At 40.7% G+C, this 26,885-nt stretch overlaps 2 protein-coding genes across 4 annotated transcripts in view; one reads left to right on the top strand and one right to left on the bottom strand.

The window, feature by feature from the left end:
- Positions 1-427: 427 nt before the first annotated feature.
- On the top strand, positions 428-19,819 carry esyt1b (extended synaptotagmin-like protein 1b). 2 transcript variants are annotated; one of them, XM_088308537.1, is made up of 53 exons: positions 431-530; positions 642-1,053; positions 2,121-2,162; positions 3,897-4,031; positions 4,110-4,183; positions 4,264-4,336; positions 4,427-4,516; positions 4,627-4,682; positions 5,155-5,275; positions 5,345-5,521; positions 5,688-5,770; positions 5,931-5,979; positions 6,348-6,437; positions 6,527-6,622; positions 6,980-7,051; positions 7,129-7,215; positions 7,856-8,005; positions 8,082-8,192; positions 8,286-8,462; positions 8,543-8,628; positions 8,717-8,765; positions 8,842-8,931; positions 9,016-9,111; positions 9,185-9,256; positions 9,358-9,444; positions 10,563-10,709; positions 10,777-10,886; positions 11,158-11,332; positions 11,557-11,733; positions 11,849-11,931; positions 12,005-12,053; positions 12,214-12,303; positions 12,484-12,579; positions 12,910-12,981; positions 13,067-13,153; positions 13,214-13,360; positions 13,537-13,640; positions 13,705-13,792; positions 13,867-13,955; positions 14,053-14,152; positions 15,017-15,193; positions 15,538-15,620; positions 15,702-15,750; positions 15,833-15,922; positions 16,678-16,773; positions 16,861-16,932; positions 17,013-17,099; positions 17,210-17,356; positions 17,434-17,582; positions 18,160-18,291; positions 18,379-18,481; positions 18,578-18,627; positions 18,866-19,819. In XM_088308537.1, exons 2-53 carry the CDS (start codon positions 691-693, stop codon positions 18,891-18,893), a joined length of 5,403 nt encoding a protein of 1,800 aa, XP_088164663.1. In that variant the 5' UTR covers positions 431-530; positions 642-690; the 3' UTR covers positions 18,894-19,819. The 2 variants fall into 2 exon arrangements, with proteins under 2 accessions (XP_088164662.1, XP_088164663.1); XM_088308536.1 differs by having other exon boundaries at positions 428-1,053.
- A 307-nt stretch (positions 19,820-20,126) lies between these two features.
- Positions 20,127-26,885, bottom strand: part of LOC148327219 (low-density lipoprotein receptor-related protein 1-like) — a 95,724-nt gene continuing 88,965 nt past the window's right edge. The window contains exons 80-90 of one of the 2 annotated variants that reach the window (XM_088308534.1): positions 26,238-26,414; positions 26,018-26,158; positions 25,667-25,840; positions 24,940-25,101; positions 24,666-24,849; positions 24,156-24,263; positions 23,983-24,056; positions 23,808-23,901; positions 23,665-23,703; positions 21,836-21,980; positions 20,127-21,737 (exon numbers count right to left, since the gene is read on the bottom strand). In XM_088308534.1, coding sequence (XP_088164660.1) covers positions 21,597-21,737; positions 21,836-21,980; positions 23,665-23,703; positions 23,808-23,901; positions 23,983-24,056; positions 24,156-24,263; positions 24,666-24,849; positions 24,940-25,101; positions 25,667-25,840; positions 26,018-26,158; positions 26,238-26,414 — 1,439 coding nt within the window. In that variant the 3' untranslated portion in view covers positions 20,127-21,596. The remainder of the gene's footprint in view (positions 21,738-21,835; positions 21,981-23,664; positions 23,704-23,807; positions 23,902-23,982; positions 24,057-24,155; positions 24,264-24,665; positions 24,850-24,939; positions 25,102-25,666; positions 25,841-26,017; positions 26,159-26,237; positions 26,415-26,885) is intronic. The other variant, XM_088308535.1, reaches the window with a different exon arrangement.

Here is a 26,885-nt window from a genome sequence, read left to right as displayed (position 1 = left end):
AACACCCCTGAATTTAGTAACGCCAATTTGCTATTTATAACCGGTTGAAGAGATTCAATTTACAATCGGACACGAGCGACACAGATACATTTTGTGTGCGTTCCCAACGATGTGTTTTTACAAAGGAATTGCTTTTCAAAACGTCTATTATAGTTAGACACAAAAACCTGGAGACGCAACAGTGCATGTCTACATAATTGCAACATTTCTTTGCGTCAAAAAACGCATCAACATTTTACAAAGTCGACAGTTTTTGTTTTGAATGTTATGACTACCCGAAGCATTCAAACATGCATGTAGTGTATTTTAAAATATATTTCCAAACTGCTGCTGGTCAGCCAAGTGGAATTATCGTCAGTCTCGCTGCAACGAAGCACGCAGACAAGGCAGAGAAGGATGCGTAGTTTGTTCCAGTGGGCGTGTTTTCACTGCGATAACGGGACTGGTGAAGAAAGAGGAGCACAACCTCAACCGGGCGGATTTAGCAATCGCATTAAATATGCGTTTCGGACCTTAAACTAATTACAGCGGTAATCCGTGTTTCGGTACTTTTACTCGAATGATTGCTTGACGCGTTAAAAATGAATATTAGCGGATCAAGTTCGTAAAAAGACGCCCTTTAATGGTTATTTTTGCTCCAGACGTCGTTTCTTAAGGAATTCATCTGGGAGTTCAAATACTTAAAGGACAATGCAGAGCGAGAAATCGGAGCCGAAAGTCGCCGAGGTTTCGTGCCCAGACAAGCCGGAGATGATCTTGCAGAGTCACAGCAGCGAAGTGCAGCCTCTTCCCCGGGCCAAGGGGATCAACGCCGTAGCTGTGCTTTGGACTTTTGGGAAGTGTCTGGGCGCTTTGCTTCCCGTCTACCTGGCCGGCTACTACCGGGTCAGCACCAGCCTGCTGGTGTGCGGTATGATGGTGTACACGGGATGGAAGCACGCTCGGGAGGCCAAAGAAGAGAGGCTCAGATCGGCCATGCAGCTGCACGGCGACGAGCAGGAGCAGCTCGGCAGCTTGAGAATGTCCAAAATAAAGCGAGATCTACCTGCCTGGGTAAGACACCCCCCCCCCCCACTAATCACACATGAGCTTTATTGAATTGCACGATATGAAGTAGCACACTAAAGAAAAACATGACTCATTGCATAGAATAGCATAGTTTGATACTTGTTGGCATCACTCTAAAAAAAGTCAGTTGACATTATCTGGAATGTAAACTACATTTTAAGTGTAATCCCATTCTCAAAAGTGGAATCAATGCATTTGCCACCGCATCCTGAAAGCACGATTCCCAAAATGGACATGCAGATTGCCACAAGTTCTTCTGTGAGGCCACACCCAGCTGAGTGAGATCCTTCTGGATACTGGCTGTCTGAGTGGTTTTGCACGATGGTGTTGGCAAGCAGACAGACTACATCGAGCAGGGTGCGCATACTTTTTGATTGGCGGGCCACAATGGGTTCTAAAAATTGACAGAGGGGCCAGACCAGGAGCATGGATGGAGTGTTTTGGTAACTTCACCTCATTGGAGAAAAGAAATCTTTTAATTTTAAATGAAAGTGAACAAAAGCATTACAAGAATATATGTATGTCTTTGAAAACCACAGTATTTTGAAAATAAAACATTAACAAGGTTTAGTCATTTCATTTTTCTTAAATTCGGCGGGGCGGATTAAAACGTTGAACGGGCCGCATGTGGCCCACGGGCCACAGTTTGCCCATGCCTAGAGAAAACCTTTAACCAAGCAGTCCTCTAAGTAACATTCAAATTAGTTACTCTGTGATATAAAACATTTATTTACATTATTTTTGTTCAATTGATGTTTTGTTTCGGAACACTAAGATATTAAACTTGAGTCAAAGAAGCACTGCGGCAAAAATGATTTAACTTGACAGATCTTCACGTGTCATTAGGTGCACCTTCATGCAGTGCTTTATACTGTAAAGTATTTGTTACACTATTTCAGAATCAGAATCATATTGCCCTTTTTTGTCATTGTACTCAGTGTGCAACGAGATTAGCGAGCTCCCCGCTCCAGTTCAATACAACAATAATTTAATTAAAATGTACCCAATCACAATTGAACTACATTATGTCCTTTTTTTTTTCTTCTCCACAGGTCAACTTTCCGGATGTGGAGAAAGTAGAATGGCTGAATAAGGTAAAAAAAAAATCCGTTTGTTTGGCCTTTTATTAAAGCACACATGGGATCAAACACAGCTGCTGTGCTGACTGACGCTTCGGCATCGACATGTGATGCTTATTTAATGGCGGCAGCCATGTTGCAGCAGCGAAGGCAACCCCCCCCCCCCTGTTGTTGCAGTCACACAGTCTGAAGCCGTACAGTATTCGTGCCAGTCAACCCACTCAACATTTCCACTTTACCGCGGAAGGGGGCGGAGCAACCCCCGCATGAAGAAACTGAAACAGCTGGCTTTGTCCGAACACTCTCCCGTCCCTCACTTCGGTTGATTATGAAGTCATAAAAAAAATATCAAACACATTATTAGGATCACAAGATGTTAGAGGCAGACAATGTGAAGTTTTGAGTCTGCTTCGAGGACTCCACGTGAGGCAGACATCTGATGACTCATTCCCCACTTATGCCGGTTGTTGCCGACCTTTAATAAAAAATACCCAGACGACAACACACAAGCCAATCACTGCGCTTGCTTCTCATTCTTTTCCTTCGTGGGACTAGAATGTGTTTTCATGGCGGCAGTCTATGACACAACGGTAAAAAGTTGAGCAGTTGCCATGTTGTTCCTGAGGGAGTCAGCTGCTCGTTTCACACAAAAGGACACACACACTCAATGTTCAGCGTTAAAAGTTACAGAAAGCAATTCCATTTTTTTGTTGCTTTACTGTTTTTAATAAAGCCTCATCATTATGGCCTCTAAATCTCTCAAGAGATTGTTATGCTCAAACAACATTTGACTTTATAGCAATCAAGCATTTTGAGAGTAAAAATCTTGGGGTGACTTTTAGATGTTCCGCATAGTTTTATGAGCGCACTGTTTAAAAAAAAAAAAAAGAGAAAGAAAGAAAAAAAAAGAAGCTGCAATCTCTGGCTGCAGAGCATCAAGAATTATCGTCATGACTCTGTGTGTCACACCGATACACGATCCGACCTCAGTACACGGCAAATTTTGAAACAGGAAAATAGAGACTATCTCACCCCTTGCATTTTTGTCAATTTTGGATTTCTTTTTGAAGGACAACACTGAAGAAATGCGACAATTCAATGTCATCAGTAGTGTAACCTTACGGTCCCCTTCAATATAACTCACCCCACAGTCATTACGAACGAAATCGGTGGCAACAGAAGTGACCACACCCCTTCATGAAAGTGTCCAAATTGAACCCAATTAGCCATTTTTTGCCCTCCTTGTCACGTGACTTTTAGTTTTGCAAGGTCCGCGTTATGAATGGGGTGCATAAATTATTTTTTTTTACTCACCCCACAGTCATTGCTGTCTAAATCGCTGGCAACAAAAGTGAGTACACCCCGATGTGAAATTGTCCAAATTCAACCCAATTAGCCATTTATGACCTCCCTATCATATGACATTTTTATATGTTATTTTTTGTTTTATTGCTCTCATGCTCTCTCATTCTGAGTCATTGGGCGTTATGTCACTTAATGGATGGCCGAGTGGTCTAAGGCGCCGCGTTCAGGACCCAGTCTCCCCAGGAGGCCTGAGTTCGAATCTCGAATTTCCCCATTGTGGGACTAATAAAGGGCATATTAGAACTCTCTGAGGATCGAAAAAAGAAATAGTTGCTGTGGGTGCAGCAAAAGAAAGTCAGCTCTCCTGTGATGGGGGGAAAAAAAATGTTAAAAGGTCCAGGAAATGAATAAATGTTTGATTCCACGTGCTGGGTGTTGTTGCAGGTGCTGCAGCAGGTGTGGCCTTTTGTGGGCCAATATCTGGAGAAGCTCCTGGTGGAGACCATCGCTCCGTCTATCCGGGCGTCAAGCAGCCACCTCCAGACGCTCAGTTTCACAAAAGTGGACATGGGCGACAAGGTGACGGATGTTATCTTTTACTTTGATGCTATGCTTTAGGTCTGTTGCCTTCGTAACGTTTGTTCTGTTTTCCTGCAGGCCATGAAGGTGGTTGGGATCAAAGCTCACACAGAGAATGACAAAGGACAGGTCCTGCTTGATCTTTATATCAGGTAAAATGTCGCCTCACGCCGTTGGCTGTCACATTTTGTAAAAATGCTGAAAATAAATGCGGGTGGCCTGTTCCTCTTAGCTACGTTGGCAATGTAGAGATCAACGTGGAAGTAAAGAGATACTTCTGCAAAGCTGGAGTCAAGGGAATACAAGTGAGTCATCGTCTTAAGAAGTATCATGTCGCACGAAGGATGGAATCTCCACGCGGATGTCACATTTATTTCCTCTCCGTGTCCACCTAGTTGAATGGGATGATGCGAGTCATTCTGGAGCCTCTGATTGGAGACGTCCCCATTGTGGGTGCCGTCACCATGTTCTTCATCCGCAGACCCGTAGGTTGATCCGTCGTCCACGTTCGCTTTTATTTGTCCTCTTCTTGTCGCACACCCCAATATTGAGTCCCATCTCGATTGATTTGCAATATTCGTTTATGTCGTCCCAGAAACTAGATATCAACTGGACAGGATTGACTAATTTGCTGGATATCCCCGGATTGAAGTGAGTCATGCACGAATAATCTAATGTTTTTCCACACCATATTAAATATGAGAAATACCTTAAAGGAGCGGTGTCCAACAAATTTTTGTGGACCGGCCACATCGTATGGTTTTTCCCTTAGAGCGCCGTTATAACTGTGTATCCACATAAATGTATGATCACCAGTCAGTACTTGTTTGTTCAACAATTTTTCAATTTATTTTAAAAGGAGAGGATTGGTAACAAATAAATGGCAAGATCTCATATCTCAATGTTGTTAAAAGTGAAGTTGACGCACATGATTTGCCCTTCGCGGGCCACACAAAATGAGTCCGCGGGCCAGATCTGGCCCCCGGGCCTTGAGTTTGACCCCTTAAAGTAAATAAGATAATGACTTAAATGTTTCTACTGGCAACCCGTTGTTTAACCTGACTCGAGGCCGTAGCTTCTTAACGTCTTGAAAAATGCTGTTGTCCTCCGTCTTCGTCTCCAGTGTCATGTCTGACAGCATGATCATGGACGCCATCGCCTCCTTCTTGGTGCTGCCCAACCGTCTGGTCGTCCCCCTGGTTCCAAACCTCCACGTGGCGCATCTTCGCTCCCCTTTGCCCAGGGTAACGATACAATCCACCACAACGTTGCGTATTTCTCGTACCTTCACGCCGTCGTGATTCTCCCTAAAGGGTGTGGTGCGCATCCACCTTGTGGAGGCTGAAAAACTAGCAGCAAAAGACAGCTACGTGAAAGGAGTCATGGCGGGCTTGTCAGACCCCTACGCCATCTTGCGAGTGGGTCCGCAGATGTTCACCTCCCACCACTTTGACAACACCGACGCACCCAAGTGGGGAGAGATGTATGAGGTGAGGAACATGGAGGGCTAATGATCGTGCGCAACGTTCGTTCCATTTTGGACACACGGGACTGACTTTCAATGTTCCATTTGTCTTTCATTCAATGTGAGTCAGCAGCCATTTTCCAAGCATTCTGTCTGTATACATTTCTTTGTACCCGTGTCTGGTGCGCCAGGTGATAGTCCATGAAGTGCCTGGTCAGGAACTGGAGGTGGAGGTTTATGACAAAGATCCCGACCAGGATGATTTCCTGGGCAGGTACATGTGCATCATTCATGTTGTAATTTCTCTTTGTGTGTTTAGTGTCACAAATGTCAATCACACGGCGATGAGGGAAGCACTTTGATTTGTCTTTTTTCCCAAGGTGTATTTGCTGATTTGGTTTATTAATGCCCTTATTTATTTTTCTTCCACTTAGGACCAAATTGGATTTGGGTATTGTGAAGAAGTCCATAGCTGTTGATAATGTAAGAAAATGCTGTTTCTTAATTTTGGATATCTTTTTGAGACATTTCCTAAAAAGGTTTTTTATTTTATTTTTTATTTTTTATTTTATTTATTTATTTTTATTTTTTATTTTATTTATTTATTTTGTTATATTTTTTTAGACATTTGTAGAAACTCAAAATTCATAAATATTTAATTGGACAATTTGACATTTTCACGATTGTACTTGACAATTTAGGGGCAATATTTAAAAATGTCCACATTATAATGAATGCTTCTGTTTTAAGAAAAGATGCAGTCAAACAAAATATACATCTTATATACAATATTCACACATTCATTTCATTAAATTGCGTGAAGTGGTCTCATTATGTTCTTTTGTCCTCAGTGGTTCCCTTTGAAAGATACTCCTTCAGGTCGGGTCCATCTCAGACTGGAGTGGTTGGCCTTAATGCCGACCACTGATCGACTCGAACAGGTGTGCTATGATGATTTTATTTATTTTTTTACTACACGATAACGACAATTTGGGCATGAAATATTAACAGGAACGCGCTCCCATTCCAGATCCTGAAGAGGAACGAGAGTGTGACCAGTAAGACGGCCGACCCGCCCTCCTCCGCCATTTTGGTGGTCTATCTTGACAAGGCTGAAGCGCTTCCAGTGAGTCACCTCGCTTGCGCAGCTCACAGTTGCTTCCTGTGTGGTAACAATGACGCCGCTCTTCGCCATCTGTCTAGCATACCTCACAGTTGTTCCTGTGCCCTCTAACCCTGCCCACAAACACAGACTCAAGTGTGGTTATATTTAGCCCCTCCCCCCTCGTGACAAAAATCTGTGGAACTCATTTTGGTCGTCATGTCGAGCTTTGCCTCCTTAAATGGGACTCATAAAATGCTTGCTTCCTGTATACAAGTTGCTGGTGAAGTTCCTCACTTTTTATTCAAATGTTTCTCCACTATAGATCACATGTGCTGTATTATTTATTCATAAAAAAATCAATCTTCTGCATTTTTATAGATGAAAAAGGGAAATAAAGAGCCCGACCCCATGGTGCAGTTATCCGTGCAGGACATCACCAGAGAGAGCAAGGTTGATCTCAATGACAATGTCACATATTATCGATCCTGTACCGACTAACCGCTTCTTCTGTTTATTATCATTTTAAGACATGTTACACAACTATCGATCCAGAGTGGGAAGAAGCGTTTACCTTTTTTATCCAAGATCCACGCAAGCAGGATATTGACATTCAGGTAACTTTTCATATGTTGCTTTGTCCTCGCAATATTAGGTACGCCTGCACACTCTAATAAGATCCAATACAAGCGACTTTAAAAAGATAATTTTACTTCTGCATGGTCCTTGACCTATGACCTCTTCCAAGTGGAGGGACTAAAAGAATATTTGGATCGTTTTTTGTTAGTTTGTTAGTTTGCTGGATTATGCAAAAATGCATATTTCCTTGAAGTTATATTGCGGTATGGCTCAAATGATACTGTTTATTTTACACAACAGGTGTCAAACTTGAGGCCCGGGGGCCAGATCTGGCCCGCGAACTCGTTTTATGTGGCCCGCAAAGGGACTGTTTCTAGCTCATTTTCTACACTTTTAACTGCATTGAGATATGAGATATTGCCATTTATTTTAAAATAAATTGAAGAATTTCTGAACAAACAGTAACTTACTGGTTTTCCATCAATTTGTTGTGTGTAGGTAATCATACATTTCATACGGGTTCACACTCATAACGGCCCTCTGAGGGAAACCATAACTACGATGTGGCCCGTCCACAAAAATGTGTTTGACGCACCTATCTTATGCCATCTTTCCACAAGTCTGCCTCATTCTCGTGAGAGAAATTGCTGATGATTGCCTTTGAACTATGTGTACCAGGTGAAGGATGTTGACCGTGTGCAGACATTGGGCAGTCTGACCATCCCTCTGTCTCGTGTGCTGTCCTCTTCTGACCTCTCTCTGGACCAGTGGTTCCAGTTGGACAACTCTGGATCAGCTAGTCGCATTTATATCAACGCCGTTCTCAGGGTGTGTGGACTTACGCAAATGAATGACCCGTGAATTTGGATGCATTATTTTTTTTTTCCTTCCACTCACCGTATAGATGCTGTGGTTAGATGAGGAACGTATTACAGCCGACGTGTCTTCTCACCTGGAATCTGGAAGCAAAACGTTACCCCAGGAGACCTCTCCCCACTGCAGCTTTGCCACAGAGGTAACGATAAGTCTGCCACCTGATCTTCCACCCCAATTTAAATTATTTTTTTGTGCACTCATTCTACTAATTCGGTATCACTTTTGTTTGCAGGGACTGCTTAGAATCCACCTGCTGACTGGGCAGAACCTTGTCCCCAAAGACAACCTGATGGGCGGCATGGTGAAAGGCAAAAGCGACCCCTATGTCCAAATCAATATCGGAGGGGAAACCTTCACAAGCCAAGTCATCAAGGCTAATCTCAACCCCACCTGGAATGAGATGTACGAGGTAACTAAATCCCCGTCATCAGTTCTAGGAACGCGACATGATCATGGCTTTGATATATTCTCAATTTAATTCCTCCTCAGGTGATTTTGACTCAGTTGCCCGGTCAGGAACTCCATCTGGAGGTGCTTGATAAAGACATGGACATGAAGGATGATTTCATGGGCAGGTAGCATCATATTATACTCTATGTATTGATGCTCATTAATTTAATAATTTTGAGATGTCAACTAATCTCACTTTGCCCTCAAATACAGGCTGAAGATCAATCTAAAGAACATCATTGATTCTCAGGACACTGATCAGGTACGATCGCACAACTATTTTATTTCGCCAAGAAGTAGGTATTAGTATCCTATAATGGTGTGTTTTCATCCATCAGTGGTACACTCTTAACGATGTCAAGTCCGGTCGGATCCACCTGGTACTGGAATGGGTTCCGACATCGTCAGACGCAGACCAAGTGGATCAGGTTGGCACTTGAACCCAAACCGTGACATCATGCAAATGATGATGATGACGGTGATGAGTCACTTGCTCTGTTTTGTCTCTTCAGGTTCTTCAGTTCTATTCCAGGCAGTCCTACCAGAACAAGGCGGTTCCGTCTGCGGGTCTTCTGTTTGTCTTCATCGAACAGGCCGATGGTTTACCAGTAAGTTTGTTGGAGGACAATGGGACACACATTGGACACATCGTCGCTGTTTATTACTCCCCATGATCAACAGGTGAAGAAGAGTGGAAAAGAGCCAAAAGTGGGAGCCGAGATTGTTCTTGGAGAAATGTCTCGGAAAACAACTGTGAGACGCCGCCTCCTCTTTTTGTTGAAAATGCCAGAGAGAGGACGATCATAACCAGTTTAATGACATCCCTTACACTGACGCGTTCATCTCTCCTGCAGGTGTGTGATCGCTCTATCTCACCCGAGTGGAATGAGGCCTTCTGCTTCTTGGTCCGGGATCCCAGAAAGGATATTCTTCTTGTCAAGGTAGTCAGACAAACAGACAAGTAAATCTTTGTAAAATTCACAAAATTGCAAGTGCCGCTTAGTGCGCGGCCAGTTCAAGACGTAGTAGCTGTGATCAGATGAGTCAAAAAGATCTTATCGTAAGTTCTTTTTTTTTATTGTAATTTGCGGCAACGGGATCGTTTCTTGTTTTTTGTTGTTGTTTTTTTTGTAATAACTGTTTTGCTGATCAGCTCACAGTCCCTTTTTATGATGTATTAAAATCTTTTTATAGGAAGTGCTAGTGTTAGGAGTGCAGTCTCAGGACTACTTCATAGGGTTGTCTGGTCTTGAATATGGTCTCAAGACCACTTTGGGTCTGTTTTGTCCATTGTGTTTTAACTTTGCTATGCCTTGAAATTCAGAAAAAGGGGATTTGCTATTTGTTCTCAAAACCAGTCAGACTCAAAGCTATGGAGACAGCAGTGTTTACTTATCATCACACTTATGTCACATTTTCTCTGAAATCATTTGGTCATGGTTTATGTGTGCTTGACTAGAACTATTGGGAGGTTGGAGTTGACCTCCGATGTGTTGGGTATGCAAATACTTGATATTATAGCAACATTTTATTTATTTATTTATTTATTTATTTAAATTCACTTAATTTGTGAGCAGGTTTGCTAGTTTTTAGTAGATTTTTTTTTAATTCTTATTTTTGGTTCAGTTCTTAGTTTTAGTGTTAGTTTTATTTGTTTTAAAATGTGTTTTACAAGAAGAGTTTTCAAGTCCATTTTGTTCATTTATTAAATACAAAATAAAAGTCACTTAAGGGAAGGTGTTTTCCTTTTTTCCTTTTTTTTTTTTTTAATTTCTTTTTACAAAGTACATGTCATTCACAAGACAACTTAAAAACCTTCCTTCTCTTGAGTGACTTGAGTCCTTTTCTTTTTAATTTAATAAACAAGTAAAATTGACTCTGTTCTTGTCAAATTTACCAAAAGGTTTTTTTCACGTCAATATCACTCCCCTATTAATAACAGCATGATCTGCAGCAGGTTTTGTTCTCTTTAGTATTAAAACTCCACTGCCACTCGTAATGTTGTTCCTCTCTCACTGAAGCTACCGGAAGGTCAATGCAAACATTTTTATTTCTCCAGCTCTCCCACAGCTGGGCGTTGCCCATGGGTTCTTTAGTGGTTCCTATCAAAGAGTTGCTCGCTGAGCCAGAGCTGGTCCTGGATCAGTGGTTCCATCTGGACGGCGCTTCCCCTGAGAGTCAGGTTCTTCTTCGGGCTGAACTTAAGGTAGGAGAGCTTTTATTCGTATAAATATTCCAAATTTGAAGTCATTGTCATTATTTTTCCGATGCAGATGCTGATACCAAGCAAGTGTCCCCGTGTCAGTGATCAAGCTAAGGTCACTTTGAAGGACGCAAATCGCTTTCCCGATCAACAGAAACGTGAGGGTGATATCATCCAAAAGTAAGTCTAGTCTCACATACTATTTTTCTTGTTTTAGAATCAAAATGTTCTTTATTGTCATTATACTCAGTGGACAACAAGATCGGAGAGCTCGCCCCTCCAGTGCAAATATAAATAATAAAAAAATAAAATAAAAATTAATAAATATTAAATAAATGAAATAAAATAAATAAAAACACAAATAAATTATAAATAAGTTAAATAAAATAAATACAAATACAAATAAATAAAATAAAATCAATAATGTATTTTCTTTTTTTTTTTTTTGGAGATCAAGTTCAGTGGATGCTCCTGTAGAAACCCTTGTCCCACAAGTGATGATGCATGAAGAAGTTGACGTGCTGACACCTGAAGCTGATGTGCCCAACGATACAAAAGAAGAATCGTCAAGTCCTGCTCTGGTGAAACCTCTTCATACTTCACCAGACCTCAGCTTTGCCAACGAGGTAATGACGTCATTACATTCCTCACATTTCTGTTTGTCAAATTCATTCAAGCATTCCTTTTAAGACCTTTTTCTTATCTCAGAAATGTCCACAATGCCCAAGTTGAGATTCAAAGAATCCAAATAATTACTGTTTGATTATTTGCTACAAGGGCAGCAAGTCATCAAATAACGACCTTAAAATAGCTCTCCACACCTGTGAAATCATCCTTCTTCTCCCTGTAGGGCCTAATGAGAATCATCCTCATGGAGGCTCAGGATCTGGTCGCCAAGGACAACCTGATGGGTGGTATGTTGAAAGGCAAGAGCGACCCTTATGCCAAGATCACAGTTGGAGAGACCGTATTTAAAAGCAACGTCATCAAGGAGAATCTCAACCCCGTCTGGAATGAGATGTATCAGGTGCTCAGCATTAGTTGCGACAAAATAGCACAGGGCTGCGTTTAATCGAGTTCGGCGAAATGATCACGATGGGATAGTAATCTAGCGGGTTTTTTTTTCCTCTGGGATCCAACAGGTGGTGATGAAGCCTCAGTGTGGACAGGATGTCAATGTGGAGCTGTATGACAAAGACATGGACAAAGATGACTTATTAGGAAGGTGAGGAAGTGATGGAGATTCATTTCACGCACCATCAAATGCACACACTCAACCTCTAAATTATTCTCGACAGGGTTAACGTCAGTATGGCGGACATCATTAGCGCCCAGTATACAGATCAGGTGCGTAGACACCCAAACTGCGTTTTCACTCATTTACTGCCATTGACGGCTAAAGACGTCAATGATCCATTTTCTTTTTTACTCGACTGTTAGTGAATAGGTTAATATCTAATTTTTATTTATTTATTTTTTTGCTCACTAAATATTCCTTATTTTCCAGTGGTACACTCTGAGTGATGTTAAGTCTGGTCGTGTCCGTCTCATACTGGAGTGGGTCCAAACGGTGTCCCATAATGACTCCCTGGACAAAGTAAGAACATTCTGCATTGCTCATATTGCTGCACGTAAAAATACTCGATACTTGGATATTGTCAATACTAATGCATTTTTTTTTAAACAGTTCCAAGGTTTTTGTTAACGTTGATTCGGTAGCTCATCCGTCTCCATGATGACTATATCCTGTATACTGTAAAGTCTGTGTATCTTTCAGGTGATGCAGCTGCAGTCTTTGCAGTCGTTCAAGAACAAGACGGTTCCCTCTGCAGCTTTGCTTTTTGTTTATTTGGACAGAGCACACACGTTGCCCGTGAGTCACTTCTTCACACGGCAAATAGCTCCTCTAGGATAATTGATTATTTATTGATTCCCAGATGGGAATTTCAGCTGTTGAAACAGTTTATTTAATTGTTTTAATTTCTAGGAATAATACGAATCCGAAGCCGAATCACAACTATGTGGCAGTGCACTGTATTACAAATAATGGCACCGATGTGGAAAAAAATCTTTTTATTTTTTTATTTTGCAATTCAAAAATGAAATCATTTAAGTGATACAAATATCAGATCAGAATCTAATTAGATTTGTGTTTTCTATAACAAAAAATGCGACGTCTAATATAATGTCATTCTGTGTCCAGTTTAAGAAAAGTGGAAAGGAGCCAAAGGCTGCGGCTGAGCTTGTTTTGGGTAACACAACCTACAAAACTAAGGTATGGTTTTTACCAACGGGGATCTTTGAACTAAAGTATTAAGTTATACTTGACACAGTTAAGTCTGACCTTCTCCTGTGTGAAGGTCTGTGATCGCACAAGGTCCCCCGAGTGGAACGAGGCCTTCTATTTTTTGGTCCATGACCCTACCGAGGAGATGCTCATCATCAAGGTAAATACTCGCAATATTGAATGTGCACCAAAGTGTAATATTCCGATATTTTGTCTGTAGTTATCCAGTGCTTGGGAGAAGCCAATTGGCTCCCTCGTGATTCCTGTGAAAGAGGTTCTGTCAGAACCTCAGCTGGTCCTGGATTGGTGGCTGCCGCTGGATGGAGCATTGCCTGAGAGTGAGATCCTACTGAGGGCTGAACTTAAGGTGCCTATGACTGCCCCCTACAGGAAGATGGTGGAATGTACACGTTTCGTGTAGTTTAGCAATGGAGAACAAAAAAAAAAACATTTAATTGACTTGATTTTGATTGGACTCTAAAATCATTCCTTATGTTGTGGCTGTTTGTGCAACACATAACCTGAACTTTTTTTGCAAAACAGATCTTGAACTCAAGGATGACTGAAGCACCACAACCTTATGGTCTTACTTCAAGGAAGATGGTCGCCACGGAGGAGGAAAATGGTTCAAGGCTGCCTTTAGATGAGTGAGTGTTTTATTTAGCATTTAATTTTTTTTTTTTTTTTTTAAACCAGAGTGTGTTTTGTCAGTCCTGCTGTAGTTCCAAGCCAGCGAACGTCGATGGAAGCAGGAGAAGATGATGCAGAATCCTTCACAATTCAGCCCCCTGACACGACGGTTCGTCTTAGCACATTTTTTGCAAAGTTCTGTCGAGTTTCACCTTCACACTTCACGCTTGATATGTGCCTCAGGATCAAGCAAATGCCGAAGAGCAGCAAACGCCATTAGACCATCAAGTTCATACAGAGGACACCGAGATGCAAGATGTGATGACAGAGGAGTAAGCGTGCGACATACAATTTTTGATTTTTTACAATTTGTACTTGTTTATGGTGTCAGCACACACAAGTATTTTTTTTATGTGTGTGTGTGTGCAGTGCTGGTGTGAATGCCGACGCCCACTTCACAGTGTCTGGACCTCCCCAAATTGATATTTCTCCACCGCACACAAGCCCCAGCCAGGATTTTGGCACTGAGGTGGGTCTGGTGTGTATTCTAATTAGCCAGTCAAATGAAATAGTTGCGTTTTTAAAATAGGTGCTTAGTTATTGTCTCAAGAAGTATGATGTTGAAATATGAGGTGAATTTCAAATATTAGGTTCCTTCAAAGTTGATCAAAATGAGACGACATTCTTTGCACCCGTCCGGTCGCATGATGATGATGAATCAACACCATGTGGTTTTTGTGTTTTTTGTTTTTAAAGTCACAGTGAATCAATGGCCCACTTCCTGTTTTGTTTAACTATTATTGTGAAATTGTCCTCTGCACTCTGTGTGGACCTGAGCTGCATATTTTGTATGCAAGGCAAACTCTTTATGCTGAAAGTTTGAAGTGAACTCTGCTTATATAAAGGTTCTACTATTAATAACTATAATAAATCAAACATTTTATTATGGAGAACAGATTAGTTATTCTCTTGATTCATGCTTTTAGAAACATTTTTTTTTTATCTCTTAGCCAATTTGTTATCTTTTATGTTATGTGCATTTACAATAATGTGAAAAAGTCTCACTTTGTTGCTTTCAGTCATTTAGACAGTAAAATATTAAAGACACATAGCGAAAGCAATATTACACAAATCAAACTAAAACTGCTGCTGAAGCAATTTATTTTCACCATTTTCCCATTTATTGCATCACTGGAATGGCACCGCCCCTCTCCAAGAACAAGGAAGTCGTCTTCTTACGAATGAACTTGTGTCCGTTCTGGCCTGTGTGGTTTTCGGCGCTACGCTGAGTGACATTCTCGTTCTAAATGGCAAATCATATCCTGGCTAATGTATAACTAATGCCTCGTTATGTATCCACGATCATAATTGACTTGCTCTGGACATGCTGCAGGGGTTGCTGAGGATTCACCTGCTGGCAGCCCAGAGTCTGGTTGCTAAGGACAACCTGATGGGGGGCATGGTGAAGGGCAAGAGTGACCCCTATGTCAAGATCAACGTTGGAGGGGTTACGTTCAAGAGCCTGGTTGTCAAGGAGAATCTCAACCCCACGTGGAATGAGATGTATGAGGTAAACATGGTTCAACTTTGTAAGGAAGCCTCCGTCCATATCCAGTTTGTTCGGTTTTCATGTACAGCAATAAATTTGACCCATTACCCCCAAAGTGTCAAAGGCGGGTAGAAATAACGATCAAGTTTGATTTTTAACTCCTTAATAATGACATCACTTGATATTTCAATGAATAATTTATTAAACTGGTTACACGTTTTTATGGTAAAGTGGGGACATTTTTTTTACCTAATTCCAATTCATGTTTTAGTTCATGATTTAATGATTTGGTGTTTCATTTGTTGAGCTTTGTATCAAAATGATATGAGGCTCTTTCCCTTATTTATTCTGTTTTCTTTCTACAGGTAGTTTTAAGCAGTCGCAGTGTCCAGGAAATTTTATTTGAAGCGTTCGATAAAGATTTAGATTCTGACGACTTCCTGGGCAGGTTTGTGTCATGTAGTGGGATTTAGTCTGTGTGTTCAGGTACGGCAGATAGCTGATTAATGTCTGTTGACATGTCTCATAGGTTCAGTGTTAAACTTAGTGAGGTCATCAGATCACAGAACATAGATCAGGTTTGTCAAGTTATCTTTTTTGTACCGTTTTTTTTTTCTTCTCATTTTCTTGCTTCAGTAGCTCAACTAACATGTGTTGCAGTGGTACACCCTGAATGATGTGAAGTCCGGGCGGCTTCACTTGATCCTGGAGTGGGTTCCTACAGTGTCGCGTTCCGTTCAACTTGACCAGGTTTGGATGTTTATTAGTTAGAAATTTTGGGATGGGAGGCATTAGCAATGACACGGCTAATTTAATATTTAGTCTGTGGCCATATCATTAGGTACACTTGCACAATTTAATTAACTATGCCTCAATTAATGGGCTTGCCTGAAGAAGTAAAAGCCTCCCCTCAAACAAATGCCAGACGCTTTTCTTTTTCAGTCAGGCTTATGACCCATTTTGTGCCCCCAAAAAATATTGTCTGACACGAATAAATTATCAAAATATACCCTGAGAAAAATCATGTTATATATTTTTTCTCTGTCCTTTTCTGTCTGTCTGCTTTTTTTTTTTTTCAATTTTAGGAAAAATATGCACATAGAAAAACTTAATTACTATGATTAAAAAAAACTATTAAACGTGATTGTTAGAATTTTTATTCATTTAATTTTATCAAATTAGGAAATTGTGTTGGTTTATATTTCATTTTATTTTTATTATATTCAATGTGGAATTGTATTGACTAAGTGAGAATCCATGAGTCTGTTAAAAGTTAGAAATGGATAAAAATGATTAACTATCATTTTTATTATTGCGGTTGTAACTCGCAGCTTGCATTGCGTCATAATAGGCGCCGATTTTACAGTTTTGTTTACCTTCATCGATATATTTCCCCACTCATGGACCCAAATAAGCTAATTGTAAAACCTCACTTTAGATTGTGCAAGAGTACCAAATGAAGAATTCACTGAGTGCCAAGTTGTTGTCTGGCATATGTTGTTCAGGTTCTGCAGCTTCAGTCACTCCAGACATTTAAGAACAAAGCCACCCCCTCTGCTGCTTTGCTCTTTGTCCATTTGGAGCGAGCGCTCTCCTTACCCGTAAGTCGCCGGCGGCTTCTCCGTCTATTCTGAACGACGACCGCAGCATTGTCAGAAAATAAAACGTGTACCGGTACGTTTTTCCAGCTGAAGAAAAGTGGAAAGGAGCCCAAAGCGGGAGCTGAGCTTGTTCTTGGCGACACAACCTACAAAACGCAGGTGAGACTCGGAACGTGTAATGCAGTGTACCCAGAAATGATAAAATGATCAATCCAAAATGTTCACTGTCTTTGCTCAAGCTGTGTGACCGCAGCACCAATCCCCAATGGGGTGAGTCGTTCTACTTCCTTGTGCGTGACCCTCAACACCAGATGCTTGTACTCAAGGTAAGACCAGTTCCAGTATTCATGTTCATTCTGCATACAGTTCCAAAATTAAGTTTCATTTGCTTTAATATATTTAAGTCAGAATACTTTTTTTTTTTTTTGTATCGCAGTTGTCCAGCGGCTGGGACCAGCCGATGGGTTCGCTGGTGGTTTGTGTAAGGGAGCTGCTGGCACAGCCACAACTGCTCCTGGATCAGTGGTTCCATCTGGATGGAGCGGCACCCGACAGCCAGGTCCTGCTGAGGCTTGAACTCAAGGTGGGAATGAAAACGGTTCCGGTGCACAGCACACACTGTAGTGCACTCGTGGACAACGCTCGTTGATTGACTTCTAGGTTCTGGAGACCAAAATGGTGGACATGATCAGTGGTGGGACACTGCCTTGTGCTGACGCCAGTCGGGGATCTGGGAATGGGCAGGTCAAGTTGTCACTTTCATATGACTCAAGAGAGGGAAAGCTGGTCATTATTGTACATTCCTGCAGGTAAGCAATCACAATGTTATGTTTTTTTACCATACCTACACTAATGTGTTCCAATACTATGGCTTTGCCTTTACAACAGTCTTTCTCAAATTGGAGAAAGGGCACCCCCAGCAGGGAGGGGCGTGCAGTGCGGTGCAATGCTTGGGAATGTGCTATTTAAAAAAAAAAAAAAAAAAAGGGAATAAAGTGTAATTACACATTCATTACAGTAGGTGGCGCTCTCATTGTCAAGCATGTACACATTGAGTGTAAACAATGTTAGTTATTCAGATCATTTCTATTTTTTTTGTTTTCTTTACTGTTAATAAGGATACAATGTTATGTAGAGGCGTACTTACAATACTTTTTTATGGACAAGTAAGACTATATATATTTGAGATGGAGAGTTGGGGGAGTGTGAAATATACGGCCTCTCCATCAACACAAAAAAAGTATGTCTAAATTTGCTGTGAAAATGCGCACCACTCAACAAAAGGGATCGTGTTGCCGTAACGTACCCTGATGAAATATCTCATGTCTATCGACACGAAAAGTACGATTGAAAGACTTTCGGAATGCTTTTGTTATCTGTGCACAGAGGTCTGTTGTGCTCCAGTAAGGACGCTGTCGACAGCTACGTCTCCATAATGCTGATGCCAGACAAAAGCAAGGCCTCCAAGAAGAAGACGGCTGTGAAGAAACGAGATCTCAACCCTGAATTTAATGAAAGGTACCTGACTAAAGTCGTATTCATTTATGGTTCTTGTTTGTTTGGGATGTTGGCTGCCTCATATCATCTTTGGCGACTTCCCTTCAGGTTTGAATACAACTTGCCTGCGGAAGATTTGAAGTTGAGGCGCCTCAGCGTGTCAGTGAAGAACAACTCAGCCTCATTTAGAAGTCGTGACGCCATTGGGCAGGTAATTTCGACTTACTGTTCTTTCCTCGTTTGACTTCTTTAAAGTACTTGTGTTAAGTAAATGTGCTGAAACAAATATGCTCATTGTGTTCTGTAGGTGCAGATCGAATTGGCGGAGGTACAGCTGGTGCCTGGAGTTACTGAGTGGTAAGCATGCAAATAATCAAACTGCTGTAAAGGATTATTTAAAGTCAGCAAAATTAAGGCAATAAAAAAAATAAATCTTTGCTCATCAAAAAAAAAAAAAATTCATTTTACATTTATTCTCATTAAAAAGTTAATTCAGACTCTTGATGAGTTTTAAGAAAGACTCCATACTCACTTACCTAATCTACCTGATGTCACTTTTTGAAACAATGAACCCAAGATTCTCTGTTCATTCCAGGTTCATTCTGAGAGATGAAGCAGAGTAACGACCGCGCTGATGATGTCATGGCTCAAACGCGACACCGCCGCTGCTTACACTTGATGTCTTCCACTTCCGTATAACAGACGCCGCTGTAGCAGGCTCACCTGCGCCGAACGTTGGAAGCGCTCCTAACGCTCATATAACAGTCATCATACATCAGGTACGAAATGATAATAAATAATAAATATTAATAATAATAAAACATGGAAGGAAAAATGAAAAGGCTTGTAAACATTATATTGTGCAAAGAGCAGATAATTTTTTTGACTTTTGTTGTATCACTCCAAAATGCCACTTCAGTATTAGGAATATTGCTATCTGATTTGTAAAACGGCACCTTGCTTGTTTGGGTTTGATGTTGCCTTTTTAATATATATCTTTTTATAAGTTTTTTTTTTTTTTGCGCATCAGCTGAATTCAGTTTGATTTGTGTATATTTGCAAAGATTACAGTGTTTTGTGTGTTGGAAGATGGGACACAGAAATATATATTGTGCTGCCGATTTGTTGTTTGGAGGAGTTTTTCATTTTCAGATGCATCAGAACTGTCCCTGAAAACTATAACCAAAATAATAAACATACTGTATTGTCAAATTAGTTTAGTGTGTTACCCGGATTACCTGCACCATGTCAGGGAGAATTCTTTTCGTGGAAAATGAATATCGGAGGTTTATCATATCAGCATTTTTTGAAGAATTTTTGTGGGTTTACGAAAATAAAATTACAAATGTCCTATAAATTTCAATAGGCGTCAATTATATGCAATTTCTTTTCTATTGGCGGGCACTGTTTAGTTTAATGATCACCACCACAACATGGCAGACATAGAATAGTTGTGCTTGTAATGAGATAAGGCATTTTTTTTTTTTTTGCGGATTTGTAATAATAACCAGGACTAACAAGTACCTAAATAAAACATTTTTTTAATGAATTAATTTTTGTGAAAGAAAATGCACAAACTTAGCTCTTGCTGCTAATTTTGCTCAGCAGTTTTGTGCTGTCCTTGAACAGTATTTTTTATGCCCGAAAGAAAATCGGCTGTGCCATTTTTTTCTGTAGCCCTTTTTTTGATTGATCAATATTAAAAAAAAAAATACAAAAATTACCTTCTCTGTTATAAATTACAACTAATAACACTATTCTTTACAACTCCTGTTGCTTGGGCTGTAATAACACACACAGCTTACGTCAGCAAATACACAAAACACAAGCGCACCCAATTAAAATAACACACCAAATTGTTATCTGTACAATTTTCAATTTATTTATAACAATATCTGTTATTTAGTCTGTAAAGTACTCCAGCAAAAATTAAACATTAGTCTCTTTTCAGAAGAAAGTCTGAGCCTCCATGCATTGTGTACTATAAAAGCTATGTGTCATTCATTAAAAAAAAAAAAAAAAACTATTGGAAAATTAATGAATTTAAGCAAAACTGCTGCTCAGGGAAACAAAAATGATTGTACTTATCTCTCAATTAAAATACAAAACACATATATATATACAACTGAGTAAAATAACACTTGCTGACAGGTATGCCAAAAAATAATAAAACAGTCGCTGTCTTTAAGAATAATTTCAGATATTGAAGATTGGTGTTTACATGCACTAAGATTATGGCTGACACATTTCTGACAGAAGCAGCATTTTGAGCGTAAGGACAAGAGTGGTAGCATTAGCAGCAGCAGGGCACACCATTTAGACACGGGAGGTTTGACAAAGCTCGACAACAACACAAATACCAAACGACCTTAATGCACTTCAAGACAGTCCTTTCAAAACGCTCCACTTGGGGTTAAAAAGCTACTCAAGACTGACATTTTAGAAAAAAGGTCCATCAGGATGTCGGCGTTTCTCACTTTCAACTCGAGGAAGACCCTGTAAGTCACGTGATACCACCTCGCCACGCGGACTGGGTGTGCTTTGGTCCTCCCAGTATTGACGAGCTGACCATGTTATGCTTCGACACATTCGCAACATCTGCCTGGAATGTTTCACCCGGGAGCAAAGTCCTCATTCGCCAGCTCCAGCTGTCAGAGCCGTGTCATTAAAAAAGCCACCTGACCATATAAAGCCTAGAAAATAGCAACAAATTGGAATTCTGTGCAAGGAAGACGACACAATCAATTCAAGAGCATTCGGTGCTGTACACAAACGCCGACGTGTCTCACGCAATCTTGCGAAGATCCTCAGCCAGACAACAGCCGCGCAAGTTTGGACAACTTTGAGTTTTTGCCTTTCCCTCTCAAAGTTCACACAAACAACAAAACAAGTTGGCACGGGTGAAACGGAACAATGTTGTTTTTTTTCCCTTCTATTTTCTCTCTTGCTCTCTCTACAATTCATAAAAAAATAATGAAAAAAAAAACTGCTCCGATGATAATGACTTCTAATTTTCCATTTCATTTTGCACAGAGGTAGTGGCTATTTAGGTAAAGGGGTAAGGGACACGTGTAAATTAAAAATCTCTCATAGAAAATGTTATTGTTTTTTGACCAGAAGAATCTCAAAAGAACAAAATATAATACTGCAATCACATACAAAAGTAGTCCTTCATTTTTGTACATTTTATACAGTGTTCACCTTTTTTTTTGTCATTTTCTCTCCCACTTTTTTTGTAATTTTTTTCTCTCTCCATGTTTTTTTTTTTTTTTTCTTCGCTAAAAGGCAAGAAGATGGGATGTGTTTGGAATAGCATGATCGGCGGCCTACGCCAGGGGGTCCACGAGGGGCTCCTCTTCTCCGTGAGAGAGCAGCTCCTTCTTCTCGTCCGTGCTGGCCAACGAGTTGCGGCTGTTGTGGGCGCCCATGTACAGCGTAGCGTACACTGGGTTGGTGAAGTTTGTAGGCTGGGAGGAGTCAAACACGGCAGGAAAAAAAATCCATCAGATTTATAGATTGGATAAGGGCCGTTTTTTTCGCTATCTCAAACACTTTGTAGGCCTACCTTGTCTGGATCCAGGGTGAAGTCTGCGTCGAGCAGCTCCCCGGCGTCATCATCAGGCTCGCCCTCGTAGATCTTGTAGGCGGGGTTTCCGATCTCAACATTCATGGCGCCGTTGGTCATCCGTTGGTGCTGGAAGCCCTTTGCTCTACACGACACACAGAAAGGTCCACGTTTAAGCCCTCAGACACAACAACGGTTGCCCGCACACATCCATCCATACGATGAAGAGAGGCGGATCATGACGTCACGTCCAACCAGACTGAGGGAAAGCAAAAGCCACAGCACAGGCACAGACACAAATCCAGCATTGGATTGAACCCAAAACTGATCCGGATCATCGCACAAAATGAAAAACCATACAGTAAATCCTAGATCACATCGCTAGCAATTAAATCACCACTGAAATGCGGTAGGGATGAGCATCTTCAATCGTGATCGGGCTAATATTTGTTTCAAAGCAAAGTTTGGCGTGGAAACTTGAAATACAGTTAGGTCCAGAAGTGAAGTATTCAGAGTTTTAATTAATGATTTTGAGTTCAAACACCACCACAATGGATATGAACTTTGACAATAATGATGCAATTAAAGTGTAGACTTTCAGCTTTAATGTAAGAAGTTTCATAAAAAAGAAAGCCATTACTAGTTTAGAATTTTTCTTCAGCCTTGCGCCAATGTCAGGGTTGAAAACATAATTGGACAAAGAAAGCAACTTTTTCAATATTTTGATGAACATTATCTGCCTTCAGTGACTGTTTGAAAGCATCTGGGAAAACTCAGAAATGGGTCATTAAATGAGTCCCGGAAAAAAGACTGATGTCACTTGGTCCAAATTCTTTTGAGACCATAAAAAAAGTTGTTTTTTTTAAAATGGTCAATGCCTTAGATCTGTGAAATGTATAAAAGCTGAAAGCCTACACTTCAATCATATATTGTTCAGTTTTTGTCCAAATACTTACGGGCCGAACTGTATGGATTCGAGTAAAACTTGTTGTGAATACCGCAGCAACGTCTACATACTTCACAGATTGGTAGCAATGGTACGGCTGGCGTGTTAGCATGCAAAAACGCTTGCATCAATGCCACATTTACACCATACACGTGGATTTTTTTTTTTTTACTTCTAGATGAATTGTTGCATTCAACATTTTCATTCTGCTATGACAAGGCAGTTCATCATATTTGGGATGTGTGTGCTCAAGAAAAAGCCTGCATAAATAAATAACTAAATAAATAAATAAACACATAAATAAATACATAAATATTAAATAAATAAATATTGAATAAAAAATAAATAAATATATAAATAAATAAACACATACATAAATACATACATATTAAATAAACAATTATTGAATAAAAAATAAATAAATATATAAATAAATAAACACATAAATAGATACATAAATATTAAATAAATAAATATTGAATAAAAAATAAATAAATATATAAATAAATAAACACATAAATAAATACATAAATATTAAATAAATAATTATTGAATAAAAAATAAATAAATAAATAAATCTTTCAGCGGATAGAGAGAGGGAGAGATAGAGAGAGAGTGACTTTTTAAATGCTCATCCCTACTGTGCAATACAATGTGACAGCATGAACGACAATTACAGGACCACAGTACACACAAACAGATCTGTTCCTTGCAGATCTGTCCTACAGCTCCTGAAGAGGCAGATTAAACAGGAGAGACACTGAAAGGCAAGAATGACGCCACACTCATCACAGGACCAAACACTGCACAGCAACTAAGACTCATGGGTACGAGGCGAGGTATAAAGGGTTGGGTGTAGTGCCCCCCCCCCTGCAACGGTTACCGCAAGCGTTTGGAGCCGGTTTTGCTGGGCCGGCTAGACCTGAGGAGCAGAGGAGATGCCATTACAGTGTAGGAGAGAGGAAAGAAGAATGAAAGTAGAATGAAAGACCTCTCTCAACTGGAATGCATTTAACGATGACTCACCCTCTCATCCTCCTCCTGTACCAGAACAACCCTCCTACAGCCAACAGAACCAGCAGGAGCAGGAGCAGCACCGGTACCACGATGGAGGCTGTGCCTGCACACAAAATACATTTCTAGATATATGGCAACTCTAGTCGCAGGTCCAAGTTTATTCTGTTTTTAGGCATCCACTTACGCCCTCCTGAACTGCTGGAACCTTCACTACTGGTGACGGACTCACAGCGATGCCCCGCCCATCCAGGAGAACATCTGCGCGCCCACACAAACACAGGAGATGGTATAAGAGGCGATACGGCGGTTTTCACATCCAGACGCGATGATGAAATCTTTGATGCAAAGTTTGCTCACCTGCATTCTGGAAGGTGGGTGAGAGGATTGATGGAGCACTGGCCGTTTGCGCAGTATTCATTTGTATCACACGTGTAGCAGCTGGGCTGGATTCTTCCGTTTGCACATCTATTGAGGGCAGAAAGATGTGAATCGTGCAAATGCTCTAAATGCAAATGCGGTATGAGGATGATGAAGGGCTGATTGCTACAAAACATTTTCAACTGTTTAAAGAATAATTTTTTAAACAATCAAAATAATTCATAATGTAAAATCAAATAAATGATTGAATGAGATGAATTAATGCAATTAATAAATAAAAATGATGGGATACTGTACTATAAATGCTCTTTGGGCCGGATTAAAGGACAGAGCGGGCCGCGCGTGGTCCGCGGGCCATAGTTTGCATACCCCTGACTTACACAGCAGAATGATGGAAAATTATTTCAGATTTTAATAACTAGCAATTAAGAAGGAGAATATTGGAACCAAACAAATAGATACCGACAAAGAAGTGTTTGAGCTGTTTACCGGCAGGTGAATTCCCCTGTGGATGTAAACCTGTCCTTGGGGATACACTCGCCGTTGCGACAGTAGTGACACTTGTCAATCTCACACGTGCTGCCGGTGTACTGAGGCAGACAGCGACACAGTTTGGAGCCACTCGCACTCTGTAGACATGTGCCTCTGTTCAGACAGTGGCCCTCACAGCTTCCTAAACACACAAACGCACATGCAGGTTACGCAAGCGTGCTGCGTTCTAGACAAAATGTGCATCTTGAAGCTATTAGACGGCAACACTCACTATACTGGCACTGGTCACCCAGGAAGTCATGAGGGCAGCTGCAAGCTGGTTGGTTCCCTGCACTGACTGTGCAGTTGCCTCCATTGATGCAGTAATTCCTACATGTGTGCAGGTTACAGTTCGGTCCCGTAAACCCGGGCAAGCATCGGCAGGTCGGAGAGCCTGTTGGCATTTGGAAGAAATTGGGAATAAATACATTTGTAAGAATGTGTGTGCGAATGCGATAAGGAACAAATAAAGTACTGAATATTATCGAATTATGGTCTGGTTCTCAAAAGGGCACCGGCACTTGTTGTTTGGTGTTTGTTTCCATATTTCCAAATGTTCCTTCATCAGCTCCCTGCTTTCACTGCAGACCACAATGTAATCTTTGAATATTATGGTCCATAAGGTTTCCAGTCTCACTTCATATGTCAGCCTATCCAATACTAGTGGAAAAATAAGGGGCTTAGCGTTGACCCCTGATGCATTCCCAAATCCACCTTAAATTTCTCAGTCACACCGATAGCATATTCTAAGCTACTACTCTGCCACGCCACTTTTGCTACAATGTCATAGGCTCTAGATGTATAAAGACACAATGCAACACCTTCTGACCTTCTATGTACTTCAACAAGATCATCAAGTCAAACAAATACTCCCCTAATTGGGGGTGGCAGACAGTAGTTTTAGGTCAGAATTGATCATAGCTGAATCAGTCATCTTTCGATCAGCTTCTGCTTCATACCTGTTGGAGAAGGTGTGCACGTTCCTCCGTTCTTGCAGTAGTCTCTGCACTGGTCAATCTCACAACGATCTCCTCCATAGTTTGGCTGGCAGCGACATTTGGGTTGCTTGTGGGCGTTCAGGAAGCAACTGCCACCGTTCAGACACTGGACCAGGCAGGGGCCACTAGGAGGCGCTGTGGACAATTATCAACAATTTAGCACTTTTGTTGCTAGATTTAGCAACTTTTCAAATCCAACTTTGCCAACCCGCCCGACATAATGTTCCACGTAAATACGCAATCATCACATAATGGCAAACTGGTTCCATTTGGAGGTTTTGCATGTGCGCCTGTGTCTGTTTGCTCACTCACAGATCGGAGACAACGTGGGAGTGGGCAGCTTGACACACGTGCCGTTGTCCAACTTGTGTCCGTTGGGACACGTACACACCGGGCCACTCGGACTTAGAAGGCACAGCCATTCACATTTCTTTCGGTCGCAGGGATTATTTACTAGAAAATACAGATAAGTTGCAATAACAACACACTTTCTTCTTCTCATCTTAATGCGCTTGTTTGACACCAAACTCACTTTCCGGTTGCTTGTTGCGGTGGTACAAAACCAAATCTGTGGCGTGGTTCATTCTTGTTGTCAGGTTCTCCACGTCGCCCTTGCCAAATTTATTGACCCGGAAGACGTGGTTGTGGATGTAGGTGATGCCGTAGATGTAGTCTTCAAATATATCGATACTGAAGGGTTGATGGAGCTCTGTGGAAAGTAATAACAGATTATAATTAAAATCAGACAAAAAAAAGAAAGAAAATGTACAAAAGTGGAAATAGAGAAAATGTGTAATTATGCGATTAAAATTTTCTTTTTTTTTTTTTAGAAAAGGTTGTTAGGAGAATGAAGTGAATGGATTAATGGGTCACAACTTCCACACTAACATAAGCAAAGTTGTTTCTCTACAGAGATTTGCTATTTAGTCATTTGGAAATATATACTGAATAAATAATGAATAAATAAATAATATCATTGCAAATAAATTCAATTGGCTCTGCAGCTCACTTTTCTGATATATTTTGTTTTAACAATAAGTTCGTTTTGAAAGGGAAATTGGTTATGTATATATTTCGGCACAGATTTTGTGCTAAGTTAATATAACGAATCCTTTTAGCAAGAAATATGATGTAGATACAAGGGTCATTCAATAAATATCCATGTAATGACTTCTAATAC

Source organism: Idiotropiscis lumnitzeri, chromosome 11 (genome assembly GCF_059441095.1).
Source record: "Idiotropiscis lumnitzeri isolate Australia: NSW breed Sydney's pygmy pipehorse chromosome 11, RoL_Ilum_1.0, whole genome shotgun sequence".
NCBI lineage: Eukaryota > Metazoa > Chordata > Actinopteri > Syngnathiformes > Syngnathidae > Idiotropiscis > Idiotropiscis lumnitzeri.
The sequence above is the reverse complement of the archived record's forward strand: the minus strand, read 5'-3'. Positions and strand labels throughout refer to the sequence as shown.

Bases quoted from the DNA above. Each gene is read 5' to 3' on its own strand.
- esyt1b (XM_088308536.1), top strand. From the start codon at position 691: ATGCAGAGCGAGAAATCGGAGCCGAAAGTCGCCGAGGTTTCGTGCCCA. The intron at 1,054-2,120 runs GTAAGACACCCC...TCTTCTCCACAG, and splicing joins AGCGAGATCTACCTGCCTGG to GTCAACTTTCCGGATGTGGA. The intron at 18,628-18,865 runs GTAAGCATGCAA...TGTTCATTCCAG, and splicing joins GTGCCTGGAGTTACTGAGTG to GTTCATTCTGAGAGATGAAG.